General features: G+C 48.4%; 1 protein-coding gene across 9 annotated transcripts in view; it reads left to right on the forward strand.

The window, feature by feature from the left end:
* Nucleotides 1-748: 748 nt before the first annotated feature.
* DPP3 (dipeptidyl peptidase 3) overlaps nt 749-16439 on the forward strand; it is a 33180-nt gene continuing 17489 nt past the window's right edge. For 2 of the 9 annotated variants that reach the window (XM_036859298.1, XM_036859300.1), the window contains exons 1-6: nt 749-1040; nt 2229-2506; nt 10656-10745; nt 11325-11487; nt 12069-12143; nt 12769-12862. In XM_036859298.1, the coding sequence (XP_036715193.1) occupies nt 879-1040; nt 2229-2506; nt 10656-10745; nt 11325-11487; nt 12069-12143; nt 12769-12862 (862 nt within the window). In that variant the 5' untranslated portion in view covers nt 749-878. Of the gene's footprint in view, nt 1046-2228; nt 2507-10655; nt 10746-11324; nt 11488-12068; nt 12144-12768; nt 12863-16439 lie in introns of all 9 variants that reach the window. The other 7 variants (XM_036859301.1, XM_036859306.1, XM_036859299.1 and 4 more) reach the window with 6 other exon arrangements.

A 16439-nucleotide genomic window follows, 5' to 3' on the forward strand; every position in this document is an offset into this window, starting at 1 on the left:
TTTTTAGCCTGGTTCTCTGGCTGAGGAAGCCAAGACTCAGAGAGGTAAAGTGTCCCACTCAAGGACACACAGCCAGTAGGCAGGGGAGGCCTGACTGGACCGTAGATGGCCTGGCTCTGCTCCACCTCTGACTTGGGACCCTCACCATGTTCCCCACTTCGCCCAGGCTGGGCGCTTGGCCCTTCCACATGCCATTCCCTGCCCAGGCCATCCTCCTGTGAGTCTCTCCAGACATCCAAGGCTCGGCTCTGCCCTGGACAGCCTTTTGGGGTCGCAGGCGGCTTTCTCATCCGTCAGGAACCGGCAAGCACTGGGGAACTGCCAGGACCCTCGCCCCTTTGTGCTGAGGAAACTGAGGCTCGAAGATACTCAGCTGCAGCCCCCCCATCAGGCCCACGGTGAGTCGGTAGCGGTGCAGGGAAGCACTTGGGGGCGTTTCTCCGCGCCCCCCACACGGTAGGACCATGTCAGCCCTGGCAGGAGCCCGCTCACCTGTAGCCTCGATTCCCTGCACGAAGGGTTTTGCAGTCTCGGAAGAGTCCGCCCCCTGGCCCTCGACTCCATCGAGGAAGGACGACATCACTCCCGCGGTGCAGGTTCCCCCATACAAAACTGAGGTCGGGGGACTGGGAAAAACCCCAAAGGAGAGCGGAGGTCAGGACTGTGTGGGTGGAATCCCTGGTGCTCTGGCCGTGACAGCCACGCCGCCCCGCCTGGACTCGGGGTCCCTTGTCAGCCCCGTCTGCCGGGACTAGGCCGCCACCGGCCAGGCCACTGAGGTTCCTGACCCCCGCGCGGGCGCCACCTGCCGACAAAAGACCAAGGCCGCAGGGGCAGTTCTGCTAACGACCCCGTGGTGCCTGGGGCCGGGAGCCGGCATGCCGGCGAAGCTCGCCTCGGCGCGCCTATTGGCTGGAGGCGATGCCCGTCCGGGCCCCGAGGCCCGGCAATTGGCTGGTGGGGGCGGAGTTCGCGGAGCCCCAATGAATGGGGGGAGCCGGAAGCAGGAAGTGAGTTTGCGATCGGAGCAGCTGCTGCAGGTGAGGTGAGGCGCGGCGCCCGGGTTTCGGGGTCACAGTGTGTCACCCTCGGGGGACAGGGCGAGTCTGGGCCGAGCGCAAGATCATTCTCTTTCTGCCCCCCCATCCCGTACCCCTGCCAAATTCATCGCGGCCCTGAGGCCAAGGAATGCTCCAGGCAGCAAAGGGTTAACACTCCTTTCAGAACCCAGGGGATTGTGCTGTTGGGGAGCAGCATCGGGAGGGGCGGGGGAGGTTGGAAACTCATTCCTAGTAAGAGAGGGCTTTGTGGAGTATACTCTGGGTTGGGAGACACCCGGATCCCAACCGGGCAGTGAGACCTTCGGTAAGTTGCTTGGCCTCAATCTCCCTAACTGTAAAATGAGTTTTCTCCCAACTCTGAACTTCTGTAGCTAGGGTAGCTCCCCTGGCCCAGTACAGGGAGAGGACAGGAGGACGGAGGACCGAAGAAAAGGCAGAGGGCTGAGGGTGGGACAGATCCTGGGATCAGTGCGAGGGGAAGAGTTCAGGGAAAATCATTTACTGCTGTAGGTACATTCCATTCGATTGGAGTGACCTTGTGACCTCGTGACCTCATCTAATTTGCATACCCACCCGGTGAGGTTGGGGATACTATCAATCTCATCTTACAGAGGCCATAATGGAGGGGCAGAAAAGTAAAACAATTGACTTGATATTAAGAGTCTGGGGCTGAGCCAGGATTGGAACCTGGGTCTTCCAACTGGGACTTTGTCCTTATGAACACAGTGGTGGGCAGAACTGAAGAACCTGCAGGGTAATTCTGAAGGAGGAGGCTAGGAGGTCAGAGAAGGAGGAGGGGAGGAGTGAGGCCTGGGGCTGGGAGTCCAGAGATGCAGATCTCTGCTTCTGACCTCTCCCTTGTGTTACTAGGCAAAGCTCTAGCCTCTCTGGACCTGTTTCCCCAACTGTAATACTAGGCAGTTGGATTCAATCTTTAAGTTTGAGAGGCCACGGGCCAAACATTGCCTACCAGAATATTTTGTAATCTCCTTGGGTGAGTCACCTAACCGTCTCTGAGCCTCAGTTAGCATATCTGGTGCATGGGTACAATGGTATTCCCTTCCTCATGGACTTTGGAGAGGATTAAATCAGACTGTGAGAGTACAGAGTCAGGTGTGCAGTTGGCGTGCGATAAATGATGGCTGTGATCATGGTGATGGTTCTCAGCAGGGCCCATGGCGGACACCCAGTACATCCTCCCCAATGACATCGGCGTGTCTAGCCTGGACTGCCGCGAGGCCTTCCGCCTGCTGTTACCCACAGAGCGCCTCTATGCCCACCACCTGTCACGGGCTGCCTGGTATGGAGGCCTGGCCGTGCTGCTGCAGACCTCCCCTGAGGCCCCCTACATCTATGCCTTGCTCAGCCGCCTCTTCCGTGCGCAGGACCCCGACCAGCTGCGCCAGCATGCCCTGGCTGAGGGCCTTACCGAGGAGGAATATCAGGTCAGTTCTCTCAGGCCAACCTGCATTTCCTGAGTGGCTTCTGGGTGTGAGGGGCCAGGAAGCAGGGGTACAAAGGACTTTCTGTCTCTTTGCATTAGATGAAAGGTTTCAAACACAGGGACATCACCTCCTGGAGCTTCAGTCTTCTCATCTGCAAGATATGCATGAGGGTAGTCTGTACCTCTTAGGGTTGTAGTGACCTGACGCCAGATAAGTGGTGGCTGCTGTGATTATAACAAGGGCTGTGGAGTAAAGGAAACAGCCGTGGAGATTCGGAGGCGGTAGAGGAATGAGTCCAGTGTAGGAATCAGGAGGTCTGCGTTCTAGACCATATCTTCCTCTACCGTGTTGTGTGTCCCTGGGCAGAATGTTCTACCTGTCCCCTTGTTTTTGTCTGTCTGTGGGTCTGTTGGCCAAGGAATACATTAATGCATTCTTAATGCATTACAGCAATGCAGAAAGACACAAAACAAAACAAAAAGATCATTTGTTCTCAGTGCCCTCCCCAGAGGTAACCACTGAAGATGGTGGGATATATAACCTTTTCAGTCCTCTGTCTGTATTGCATACCTGTACATGTACATATGCACATGTATTAGTTCCTTATTTTCTCTTTTACATATGAGATCACATTCTATGTATTCTTATGAGTTCTGCTTTTTTCACTGAACACCATGTCTTGGGGAACTTACATGGGGTACATATAAATCCACCTCATTCTTTTTTATTGGCTGTGAAGCATTCCACAGCAATGTACACTATAATCAATTTAATCTTTATTGATGGACATTTAGGTTTTTCTCTACTCTTCTTACAAACAATACCACGATGAGTATACTTATGCACATGTGTGAGTAGGATCTAGTTGTAGAAGTAGAATTGCTGGGTCAAAGGCTCTGTACATTGGCAATTGATTGGTGCTGTTAAATCATCATCTGAAAAAGCTTCACCAAGAATGTATGAGGATATGGTCTGTCTTTCTATATGTAAAATAAAGGGATTGGATTGCTTATCTCTGCGCTGAGGCCCAGGCTGTTTCTTCTACGTTTTTTTGAACTTTGAGTAATCACATCCCATCTCTAGGCCTTGATTTACTCATTAAAAGAGCTAATAGCTGGGGAAGTGCTTATTAAAGGAAAAGTGCTACCCAAGTATTCATTATTTTCAGTGGGATTCTTTTGTTTGTAAGTAACAGAAACCCACCTCAAGTTGGCTTAAATGAAGAAAAAGAAAAAGAACCTTGACTCCCAGTCTGGTCTGGCGTGTAAGGAACTTAGATGTTGCCCATCTGTTCTAACAACAAGTAAAAAGCTGAAGAAATTGAAAAATCAACAACTCTTCTTAGATCCTTAAGAGAAGTGAGGTCACAGGGCAAACTGCTGCCCCCAAAATTGGAGAGACAGACAGGCAGGTACAGAGAATCACAACATACCAGAGCAAAAATTCATGAGCAGAAACCTCCACAGAACCAGTGCTGGGGTAGGAAAACCTGAACTGTAACTGATGAATTGCTGGAGGCTCAGTGTGGACAATTCTAAGAGTTAAAAACTCCAAGGGGACCCAGTCATTAGGGGGGCCCACAGTTTGGGGGATTTTACCTCCAGGAGCTTGACCTGGTTCTCATAATGAATTTCCGAGAAAAAGTCCCTCATGCTCCTCACAGGAGGAGAGGAAAAGGAACCATTTTTGAAATATGCTAGAACATTCAGTTCTTCCTAACATGGTCTGCCCTCAGGAGAAACTGTTTAACCAGAACCAAACCTGCTAGGGTTTTATCAGAGCCTAACTGATCTGGAAGAAGGGAAATACCCAACTCCATAGCTCTGACCATCTATCCCACCTAAGAGGAGTGGTGGGAACATGGGACTGAGAAGCACATGTGAAGTTCATAGTCCAGCAGCAAAGGCTCACTAAAGGACTGAGACCTAATCATGGGACTCTAGAATGCTTCCCCTGCCCCCACACCTTACCATCACCTTAATAAAGGCCTATTTATGACAGTTTCTTTTACCTAGCACATCATGTCTGGCTATCAAGAAAAAAATTCCAAAACATTCTTAAAGGCAAAAAACACAGCTTGAAGAGACAGAGCAAGTATCAGAACCAGACTCAGATATGGCAGGGATGTTGGACTTATCAGACCAGGAATTAAAACAACTATGACTAATATTCTAAGGGTGCTAATGGATAAAGTAAACAGCATGCAAGAACAGATGGGCAGTTTGGGATTAACATATATACACTACTATATATAAAATAGGTAAACAACAAGGACCTATTGTATAGCACAGGGAACTATACTCAGTATCTTGTAATAACCTATAATAGAAAAGAATCTGAACAAGAATACATATATAGATATATACATATAGATATATACATATATATATCTGAATCACTTTGCTGTATACTTGAAACTAACACAATATTGTAAATTAACTATATTTCAATTAAAAAAAAAAAGAACAGATGGGCAATGTAGGCAGGGAGATGGAAATTCCAACAAAGATCCAAAAAGTGCTAGAGATCAAAAAAACACTAATAGAAGTGAAGGACACATTTGATGGGCTTATTAGTAGACTTGACATAGCAGAGGAAAGAATCTCTGAGCTTGAGGGTATCTCAATAGAAACTCCGAAACTGAAAAGCAAAGAGAAAAAAGACTGAAGAAAACAGAATAGGATATCTAAGAACTGGGACAACTATAAGCAGTGTAACATATATATAGTGATAAAGCCAGAAGAAGAAAGAAAGAAACAGAAGAAATATCTGAAATAATAATGACTGAGAATTTACCCAAATTGATGTCAGATACCAAACCACAGATCCAGGAAATTCAGAGAACACCAAGTAGGATAGTAAGTGCAAAACAAAAAAGAAAAACAAACAAAACCTACATGTAGGCATATCATGTTTAAACTACAGAAAATCAAAGAGAAAGAAAAAGTCCTGAAAGAACCCAGAAGGAAAAATTATCCACAGAGGCACAAAGATAAGAATTACATCTGACCTTTCAGAAATCACGCAAGCAAGACGAGTGGACTGAAATATTTACAGTGTTGAGATAAAAAGCCACCAACCTAGAATTCTGTACCCTGTGAAATTATCCTTCAAAAGTGAAGTGGAAATAAAGACTTTCTCAGACAAACAAAAATTGAGGGAATGTGTTGCCAGTAGACCTGCTTTGCAGGAAATGTTAAAAGAAGTTCTTTAGAGAGAAGGAAAGTGATATAGGTCAGAAACTCAGATATACAGTAAAAAAAGGAAAAGCATTGGAGAAGGAATAAGTGAAGGTAAAATAAAAACTTTTATTTTTCTTATTCTTAATTGATCTCAGAGATAACAGTTTGTCCAAAATAATAATAGCAGCAACATATCCAACTATGTGTGCTTATGTGTACATGTATGTATATGCTTATGTATGCTTATGTAGAAGTGAAATGAATGACAGAAGTGGTATGAGGGAGGGGAGGCAAGAATTAGGATTATTTTGTTATTATAAGGTACTCAAACTGCCCATGAAGTGGACTTGAATTAGTTGTAAATGTATATTGCAAACTCAACCACTGAAAAAAATAGAAAAAGAAGTACAACTGATATGCTAAGAAAGGAGAGAAAATGGAATCACATTAAAACGCTCAGTTAAAACCACGGAAGGCAGAAAAAGAATGGAAGACAGGTACCAGCATGGTCGGGTTCTGGTGAAAGCCCTCTTCTGGGTTGCAGACTGCTGACTTCTCATTGTGTTTTCACATGCTGGATCATTTGAGCTGGCTCTCTGGGATCTCTTTTGTAGGGGCACTAATGTCAATGAGGAGGGCTATGCCCTCATGATCTAATCTCCTCCCAAAGGCCCCGTCTCCTAATACCATGGCCTTGGAGGTTAGGTTTCAACATACTGATTTTGGAGGGACACAAACATTCAGATCATAGCAATCGATAAACCTCTACCAGGCTAACTAAGAAAAAAAAGTGAGAGGTCGCAAACTGCTAATATCAGAAATGAAAGAAGGGACATCACTACAGATCCATGGGCATTCAAATGATAATCAAGGAATACTATGAAAAATTTTATGCCCACAAATTTGATAACCTATATGAAATGGACCAATTCCTTGAAAGACATAATCTGCCAAAACTCACACAAGAAGAAATAGATAATCTACATAGGCCTATATCTATTAAAGAAATGGAATCAATAATTAATAAACAACCTTCCAAAACAGAAAACATCAAGCCAAAATAGGTTCACTACTAAACATTTAAGTTAGTGGTACTAACTTAATTGGTACTAAACATACCAATTCTCTACAATCTCTTTCAGAAGAGAAAAGCAGAGGGAATAATTTCTAAGCCATTCTGTGAGGCCAGTATTACCCTAAAACCAAAATCAGACAAAAATTACAATGAAAGAAAAGAAAACTACAGACCAATATATCTCATGAGCATAGATGCAAAAATCCTCAATAAAATGTTAGTAAATTGAATCCAACAACATATAAAAAGAATTATGTACCACGACCAAGTAGGATTTATCCTGCCAATCTGGTTCAACATTCAGAAATTAATAAATGTAAATCATCACATCAACAGGCTAGAGAAGAAAAATCACACGATCATATCAATAGATGCAGAAGAAGCATTTGGCAAAATCCAACACCCATTCATGATAAAAACTGTCAGAAAACCAGAAATCTTACAGCTAACATTATATTTAGTGGTGAAAAACTTTCCCACTAACATCAGGAATAAGACAAGGATGTCCCCTCTCACCACTACTTTTCAACATTGTACTGGAAGTCCTAGCTAATGCAACAAGACAAGAAAAAGAAATAACAGGTATACAGATTGTGAAGGAAGACATAATACTGTCTTTGTTCTCAGATGACATGATTGTCTATGTAGAAAATCTGAAAGAATCAACCAAAAACTCTTAGAACTCATTAGTAATTATAGCAAGTTTGCAGGGTGCAAAGTTAATATGCAAAAGCCAATTGCTTTCCTATATTCCAGCAATGAACAAGTAGAATTTGAAATTTAAAACAGAATTCCATTTACAATAGCACTCAAAAAAGTTGAAATACCTAGTCGTAAATCCAACAAAATGTGTGCAAGACTTATATGAGGAAAACTACAAAACTCTGATGAAAAATACAAAGAAGAACTAAATAAATGGAGAGATATTCCATGTTTGTGCATAGAAAGATTCAATATTGTCAAGATGTCACTCCTTCCCAACTTGATCTATAAATTCAATGCAATCCCAGTCAAAATCCCAGCAAGTTGTTTTGTGGATACCAGCAAACTGATTCTAAAGTTAATGTGGCGAGGCAAAAGACTCAGAATAGCCAACACAATAATGAAGCAGAAGAACAAAGTTGGAGGACTGATAGTACTCTAGTTCAAGACTTAACTATAAAGCTACAGTAATCAAGACAGTGTTCTGGGGCTTCCCTGGTGGCGCAGTGGTTAAGAATCCACCTGCCAACGCAGGGGACACGGGTTCAAGCCCTGGTCCCGGAAGATCCCACATGCTGCGGAGCAACTAAGCCCGTGCACCACAACTTCTGAGCCTGTGCTCTAGAGCCTGTGGGGCACAACTACTGAGCCTGCGTGCCACAACTACTGAAGCCCATGTGCCTATAGCCCGTGCTCTGCAACAAGAGAAGCCACTGCGGTGAGAAGTCCACGCACCGCACGCAATGAAGAGTAGCCCCCGCTCGCCGCAACTAGAGGAAGCCCGCGTGCAGCAACAAAGACCCAACGCAGCCAAAAATAAAAATTAATTAATTAATTTAAAAAGAAAAAGTGTTCTGTTGGCAAAATAATAGACTAATAGATTGGTGCAATTGAATAGAGAGCCCAGAAATAGACCCCCATAAATATAGTCAACAAATCTTTGACAAAGAGCAAAGGCAATACAATGAATCAAAAATAGTCTTTTCAATAGATGGTGCTAGAACAACTGGACATCCATATGTTAAAAAAAAAAAAAAGAAGAATCTAGACACAGACCTTACATCCTTCACAAAAATTAACTCAAAATGAATCACAGCCTTAAATGTTAAATACAAAACTATAAAACTCCCAGAAGATAACATAGGAGAAAATGTAGATGACCTTGGGTATGCAGGTGACTTTTTAGATACAACACCAAGTATGATCCATGAAAGAAATAATTGATAAGCTGAACTTATTAAAATTAAAGTTTTCTGCTCTGTGTAAGACACTGTCAAGAGAATGAAAAGATAAGTCACAGACTGGGAGAAAATATTTGCAAATATATGTCTAATAAAGGACTGTTATCCAAGATGTACAAAGAACTCTTAAAACTCAACAGTAAGAAAACGAGCAACCCGATTTAAAAATGGACCAAAGACCTTAACAGATATTTCACCAAAGAAGATATGCAGATGGGAAATAATCATATGAAAAGATGCTCCACATCGTATGTCATTAGGGAATTGCAAACTTAAAAAACAAGATGCCATTATATACTTATTAGATCGGCCAAAATCTAAAACACCGACAACACCAAATATTGGCAAGGATGTGGAACAATAGGAACTTTTGTTCATTGCTGGTGGGAATGCAAAATGGTACAACCACTTTGGAAGAGAGTTTGGCACTTCCTTATAAAATTAAACGTACTCTTGGCATACGATTCAGCAGTCATGCTCCTTGGTACTTACCAAGGTGAAAACTTGAAGTGAAACTTATGTCCACAAAAAAACCTGCACACGATTTTTATAGCAGCTGTATTCATAACTACCAAAACTTGGAAGTAACTGAGATGTCCTTCAGTAGCTGAATCAATAAACAAACTGTGGTACATCAGACAATGGAACATTATCTAGGGCTAAAAAGAAATGAGCTATCAAGCCATGAAAAGACATGGAGAAAGTTAAATGCATATTACTGGGTGAAAGAAACCAATCTGAAAAGGGTACATACTGTATGATTCCAACTCTATGATATTTTGGAAAAGGCAAAACTATGGAGATAGTAAAAAGATCAGTAGTTGCCAGGCGTTGGGAGGGAGGACGAGCACAGAGGATTTTTAGGACACTGAAACTACTCTGTATAATACAGAGTAACGTATCATACATAATGGTAGATATATGTCATTATACATCTGTCTAAACCCATAGAATGTACAATGCGAAGAGTGAACCCTAATGTAAACTATGACCTTTGGGTGATGACGTGTCAGTGTAGGTTCATCAGTTGTAAGAAATGCACCAGTCTAGTGCGGGCTATTAAAATGGGGGAGGCTGTGCCTGTGTGGGGATAGGGTACTTTGGAGTAATCTCTGTACCTGCCGCTCAGTTTTGCTGGGAACCTAAACCTACTCTATAGAATAAAGTCTATTTAAAAAAAGAGAGAATTACTGGCTCACATAATTGAAAAGTCCAGGGCTAGGGAGGCTTCAGGCACGACTAGATTCAGGGACTCGGTGATACCGTGGTGATGCAGTCTTCATCTCTCAGCTTTGCTTTCTTCCGTCACCCCAGTAGGGGAGCTCCAGGGGCTTCAGGCTTGATGATTCTTGGTATAAAACAGAGGCTCGTTGCCACTGGGAAATTTCCTGGTTGGGCTCTTATTGGCCAGCTTGGGCCTGTGCCCACCCCTGGAGTTGGGGAAGGGAGATTTCACCCTATCCCAAAAGGAAGATGTGAGGCCTTATTGCCAGAGGAAGGGAGACTAGATTTGGGGCCAGCAAAGGCCATAGAGTAGTTGACCAAGGCCCCTCCCGCCCTAACGTTTGGTGCTTCCGGTGCTGGCTGCCTGCCAGGTGAGGGCTGCGGACAGGTTTCCTGCAGAAGGAGGTGGTGTTTGCACCGGGCCTCGGGGGTCACATGAGAGGGCCGCAGGTGGCTGAGAGGGTGCTGATGTAAAGGGAACAAGGTGCATGAGGGCTTGGATGTATTTGGTAGCTGTTGAGAAGACCAGTTTGGCTGGACGATGGGTGTGTGAAGACTGGTCTGTGAAAGCATGTTGTGGCCAGACTGGGGCCTCCCAGGATGTGGGTCCTGCCCCGCCGATCTCCCGGCCTCACCCATACTGCTTCCTCTGGGGTGTTAATATCCCAGGAGGGAACCTCCGTGGGGTAGGGAGGCTGTGCTTCCTCTGACCCCCTTTCCCCCAGGCGTTCCTGGTCTACACTGCAGGTGTCTACTCCAACATGGGCAACTACAAGTCCTTTGGTGACACCAAGTTTGTTCCCAACCTGCCCAAGGTGAGCTGAAGAGCGCTGGGGAAGGTGGGCAGCTTGGGGCCGGTGGGATGGGGGGGCGGGGCATGCAGCACATGGAGCCCCAGTGGGCGTCGGGCCCTGAGAGTAGCCTTGACCTTGTCCCTACCACACTGCACGGCCTTGGGCGCTGCAGCGACCTGCTGACGACCCGAGGGACGACTGAGCGGAGGCTGTGAAGGGCTCTGCGCGCTGTTAGGTGCTGCAGAGATGCAGCCTGCCGCTCCCCACTGAGGACAGCGGAGGGGCCTGGGCACGAGGAGTCCCTCTCTGGGACCACGGGGCTCGGGCCCATCTGGGGCAGAGGCAGCTCTTACACCAGGGCTCTCAGCCCCTACTGAGTGCACGAATTGCCTGGCGAGCTTGTTGAAATGCGGCTTCTGACCCAGCAGGCCTGAGCAGGTGGGGCGTGAGGGTCTGCATTTCTCGGGCAATGTCAATGCTGCTGGTCCGTCAACTGCACTCAGAGCCAGAAGGTCTTAGACTGTGGGAGAAGAGCTTGGGGGTCGATGGGGGCGGGGAGGGGGGGGTGCTCCAGGAGGCAGGTTCGGGTGGTGTGGCCAGGCCACGGGCCTCCGTTCCCCTGCAGGAGAAACTGGAACGTGTGATCCTGGGCAGTAAGGCCGCGGAGCAGCACCCGGAGGAAGTCAGGGGCCTCTGGCAGACCTGCGGGGAGCTCATGTTCTCTCTGGAATCGAGGCTTCGACACCTCGGGCTGGGGAAGGAGGTGAGGCCCCCCCAGCCACACTGGGGAGTGGAGGGCATCCTTGGGGGCCGCCTGGTATGGAGGGAAGGGCACCCGATGGGGAGGCAGCGGGCTGTCCGTCACGCCTGAGGCCAAGCTGCCCTCCACCGCGGGCCTCAGCGTCATCGTTTGTAAGCAGGTTGGATGGAACGCTTTCTGAATGCCCTCCCAGTTCTGACATCCTGGGATGCCATGTGCAGGAGGAAGGAAGGAGAGAAGCTGAGAGCCGGAGGGAGCTGAGGAGGGGGCATGGGAAAGGAGGGGGCCAAAGCTTCCCACCTCTGGAGGCTGCTTGGGAGCTGCGTGGGGTGAGGGATGCAGCAAACCTCAGGGGCGGGCCCGCGAGAGGCTGGCACAGAGCTGCAGGAAGGCTGGACTTGGGCCTCTGTTTGTTGTTTGTGTTATAATTTTTTTCCCCTGGAAAGAGTCGGAGAGGGACAGTGGAGGCTGCTGAGAGGAAGTGGAGGAAGCCAGAGGCTGGAGAGGGTGGCTGGGAAGGAATTCACCAGCTTCCCCAACCCAACTCAGCAACTCCTATTTCCCATCTGCCCCTTCCCCGACAGGGAATCACCACCTATTTCTCTGGGAACTGTACCATGGAAGATGCCAAACTAGCCCAAGACTTTCTGGACTCACAGGTTTGGGGGTTGGGGAACTTGGGGTGGTGGTTTTTGGGGGTCCCCTTGGCACTGGCGCCCACTCCTGGGTCTCAGCTTGGGCCCAGAGGCATGGGCATCTTGGGTCCCTGAGGTGGAGAAGACTTGGGAATCCTCGTCTAAGGGTCAGCCTGGCTTGAATGAAGATGTCCCCGTGTGTGCCCTGATGGAGCCGCCCCTGCCCCACCGTGGGCTGAAGGGCCTTGTGACAGCCTCAGGGCAGGAGGACACAGAACGTCAGAGCTGCTTGGATTGGGCTCTGGCATCCATGTGTCTCTTTCACCTCCCAGCTCAGCCACACAGCGACATTTCCTTATCTGTGGAATGGGACCTGCCTCCTGTACCCCGGGTTAGCTGAGGTCACGAAGTGTCTTGCACAGCGCTTAGTAAAAGTTAGCGCTCAGTGTACTGAGCAGAGCGGGAGTCTGCCCTGGCCTGCCCACCCTGCTCTCTCCCCTCGCAGACAACTCAGGCAGGTCCACCGGAGGCCCTGGACTGCTTTACCTGTGTATCTTCTCTCCCTGGTGTGACCCACTTTCCCTCCCCCCCACCCCATAGCCCGCTCTGGACTTACTCTCCCCCAAACCCCTGCCCTGGTCTTTCCCAGAACCTCAGTGCCTACAACACACGGCTCTTCAAGGAGGTCGGCCAGGATGGGAAGCCCTGCTACGAGGTGCGGTTGGCTTCTGTGCTGAGCACAGGTGAGCTCACGCCCCTTCTCCTCCTTCCTGTGTTCCTGGACCAGCGTGGAGGGGACCAGAACCCAGGACAGGGGTTAGCCGACTACGGTAGCTGCAGGGAGTAACCACAGTTGTAATAGTTATGGCAGATGTTGATCGAAGGCTTGCTAGGTGCAAGCCCTAGTGCTCAGCAAATGGTGTTCCTGTGAGGTGAGCACCCCCAGCCCCGGTGCTGGTGGTGATGTAAAGCTAAGCGGAGGCACGAGGGCAGGGGAAGGGCCTTCGTTCCACTTGGCGAACATCACTGCTGCAAGCCTCTGACAGGGGCCACGTGTTGGCCATGGTCCCCATCCTCCAGGCAGTGGCGCAGAAGACAACAATCCATGTAAACAATGGAAGTAGAGGCTGGACCGTATGTCCCATGACAGCCTAGAGGAGAAATCCAAACTGCACCTCAGTGAAGGCTTAATGGAAAAGGTGACCACGTGTGTCTTGGAGGTTGAGGAGAATACAGAAAGGTGGGGGTGGTGAACTTACTAAAATCCACTTCCTAAATATCTCCCAAAGTACCTTCAAGGCAGAGCCCAGATGCACTTCTAAGGGCTCCATCATTTGGAATTTCTTGGTTATAAGTGAGGAAACCTATTTCAAATTTGCCTACAGCAAAGGGGACTTCATAGGCTTGAGTAATTAAGAAGCCCAGAATACAATAGCTTCAGGCACAGCTGGATCCAGCTGCTCAGACAGTATTCTCAGAAATTTCTCTCTCTGTCTCTTGGCTCAGCTCTCTTTGACTTCACCCACAGCAGGCTGCTCCCATCTACACGTCCAGTGGTAGATGTTAGCTGTTGGCTGGGACCTCGGCTGGGGCTGTCAACCAAAACACACAGCCTGATAGCCACCAGCTGGGCCATTCCAGCAAAGAGAGCCCTTTTCTCCCCGAAGTAGTGTCTTAACGTCTGGGAGTGGCTCACGTTTCTCTGTTTCGGGTCCCCTGTTTACCTGTGAACCAGTCCTTGTGGTTAAGGGACGCTGGTCCCAAGCCTACCTCACAGCCAGGTGGGCTCACAGCCAGGTGGACCCACCACCTGGACTCGGGGTGGTTGTGAGGGGGTGGTTCTCAAAAGAAAACTGGAGTCTGTTACCAGGTGAGGGGGATACAGATGCAGCATTAAGAGAAGCATCCAGGCCCCTGTGAGGACCTTTGTAACCCGGCCCTCCCTTCCCCACCCACCTCCCACCTCCCAGCCCCAGCCTCCCACTTAGACTCTGGGCTGCAGCCACGCTCAGCAGCTTCCAATTCCCTGAAAACCCCATGTTCTCACCTACCCCCTCCAGGCCTTTGCACCGTCTGTTCCCCATTCCCGCTTGGAATGTCCTCCCTCCCCTCTAGGTGTTCCACTGATGAACCCTAATCGTCCTGTAGGCCAAGCTTGGACCTCACCTTCCCAGGACCTTTCCCTGTCTTCCCACAGCCTCTTTGCTCATCAGCACGCCCAGTAATTTCCCAGTTATTTTTCTGTTGACTTCAAGCTCCTTGAGAGGAGGAACTCTGTGTTTCATTCACCGGTGCCTTCCCAGCAGCTGGGCCTTGGTTGATCCTCAGATACCAAGCAAAGGAGGACAGGTCGGGAACAGCACTCCTGGTGGAGGGAACAGCATGAGCCAAAGCAAGGTGATGGGAAAGTTTAGGGGTCAGCACGTACGTGGTTCGATTTGACTAGGGAAGAGGATAAGGGCTCAAGGGAATAGGAGGAGATCGCACGGGAATGTGAGCTGGGCCTATAGGATGCAGCAGAGGACAGCGGTTAAGAGTGTGGCTCTGGAGCCAGGCTGCCTGACGTAACAAACACCCCCACTTATTTAGTGATGTAAAAATTCATGCTTGGGCTTCCCTGGTGGCGCAGTGGTTGAGAGTCTGCCTACCAATGCAGGGGACGCGGGTTCGAGTCCTGGTCTGGGAAGATCCCACATGCCGCGGAGCAACTGGGCCCGTGGGCCACAATTACTGAGCCTGCGCTTCTGGAGCCTGTGCTCCGCAACAAGAGAGGCTGCGATAAAAGAGTGGCCCCCACTTGCCACAACTAGAGAAAGCCCTCTCACAGAAACGAAGACCCAACACAACCATAAATAAATAAATAAATAAAACCCGAAAGTTAAAAAAAAAAACACCCAATTTAAAAAAAAAAAAAAAATTCATGCTTTTTTCATGCTCCCGGGCTCTGTGGGTCAGGAGTTTGGATGGGGCCCGCTAGGAACAGCATGTCTCTGGCTGACAATGTCTGAGGCCTCAGCTGGGAAGACTGAGAGGTGGGGCGTGACTCAACAGCTAGGGGCTGCATCCTCTGCCTGCTCACCGACTCACACGTCCAGTGGTAGACGTTAGCTGTTGGCTGGGACCTCAGCTGGGGCTGTCAAGCAAAACACCTCACACAGCATCCCCATACTGCTCACGGTGGCTGGGCTCCAGAGCGAACACCCCAAGAGAGCCCGGCAGACGCTGTGTCGCCGTTTATGACCTAGCCTCGGCAGTCACGTGGCGTCACTTCTGCTGTAGCCACAAGCCTGCCTGCCCCGCTTCAAGAGGAGACGTCCTGATAGGAGAAATCACGTTGGGAGATGGGAGATACTGTGGCCATCTTTTTTTTTTTTAAATATAAGCTAGAAGTATGTTGTATGGATCAGAGACAATAGGCAAAATACAACAGTGTGAATATCCCATTGCGGACTTCCTGGTGGCGCAGCGGTTAAGAATCTGCCTGCCAATGCAGGGGACACAGGTTCGAGCCCTGGTCCGGGAAGATCCCACATGCCACGGAGCAACTAAGCCCATGCGCCACAGCTACTGAGCCCGCGCTCTAGAGCCTGCGAGCCACAGCTACTGAAGCCCGCGTGCCTAGAGCCCATGCTTTGCAACAAGAGAAGCCACTGCAATGAGAAGCCCGCGCACCGCAACGAAGGCTCGCCACAACTAGAGAAAGCCCACGTGCAGCAACAAAGACCCAACACAGCGAAAAAAATAAAATCCTTTAAAAAAAAAATATCCCATTGCTTCTGTAACAAATCACCACAAATTTGATGGCATAAAACAACACAAATTTATTCTGTTACAGTTCTGGAGGTCCAAAGTCTAAAAGAAGACTCCAGTTCCTTCTGGAGCCTTCAGGGGAGATCTGTTTCCTTGCCTCTTTCTGCTTCTAGGAGCTGCCTGCATTCCTCGGCTTGTGGCCCTTTCCTCACATCTCTCCCCCTTCTTTCTTCTCTCATCACATCTCCTACCTCCCTTCACCCTCCTGTCTCCTCCTTATAAGGACTCTTGTGATTACATCTAGGGTATGGCTAGCTTTTTAAATACAATCTGCCACACTGGGTTTGAATCTGACTCTGCTACTTGCTGCTGTGTGACCTTCAGAAAATGACTTAACCTGTCGGTGCCTTAGCTTCCCCATCTGTAGAATAGAGATAATAATTTCCCTCTCCCCACAGAGCTGATGCAAGACTCAAATGAGTTAACATGTAAATCACTTAGAACATTTCATGTAACATAACATTGGGTTGGCCAAACAGTTCGTTTGGGTTTTTCTGTAAGGTGGTACGG

This window comes from Balaenoptera musculus, chromosome 8, assembly GCF_009873245.2.
Source record: "Balaenoptera musculus isolate JJ_BM4_2016_0621 chromosome 8, mBalMus1.pri.v3, whole genome shotgun sequence".
Classification (NCBI taxonomy): domain Eukaryota; kingdom Metazoa; phylum Chordata; class Mammalia; order Artiodactyla; family Balaenopteridae; genus Balaenoptera; species Balaenoptera musculus.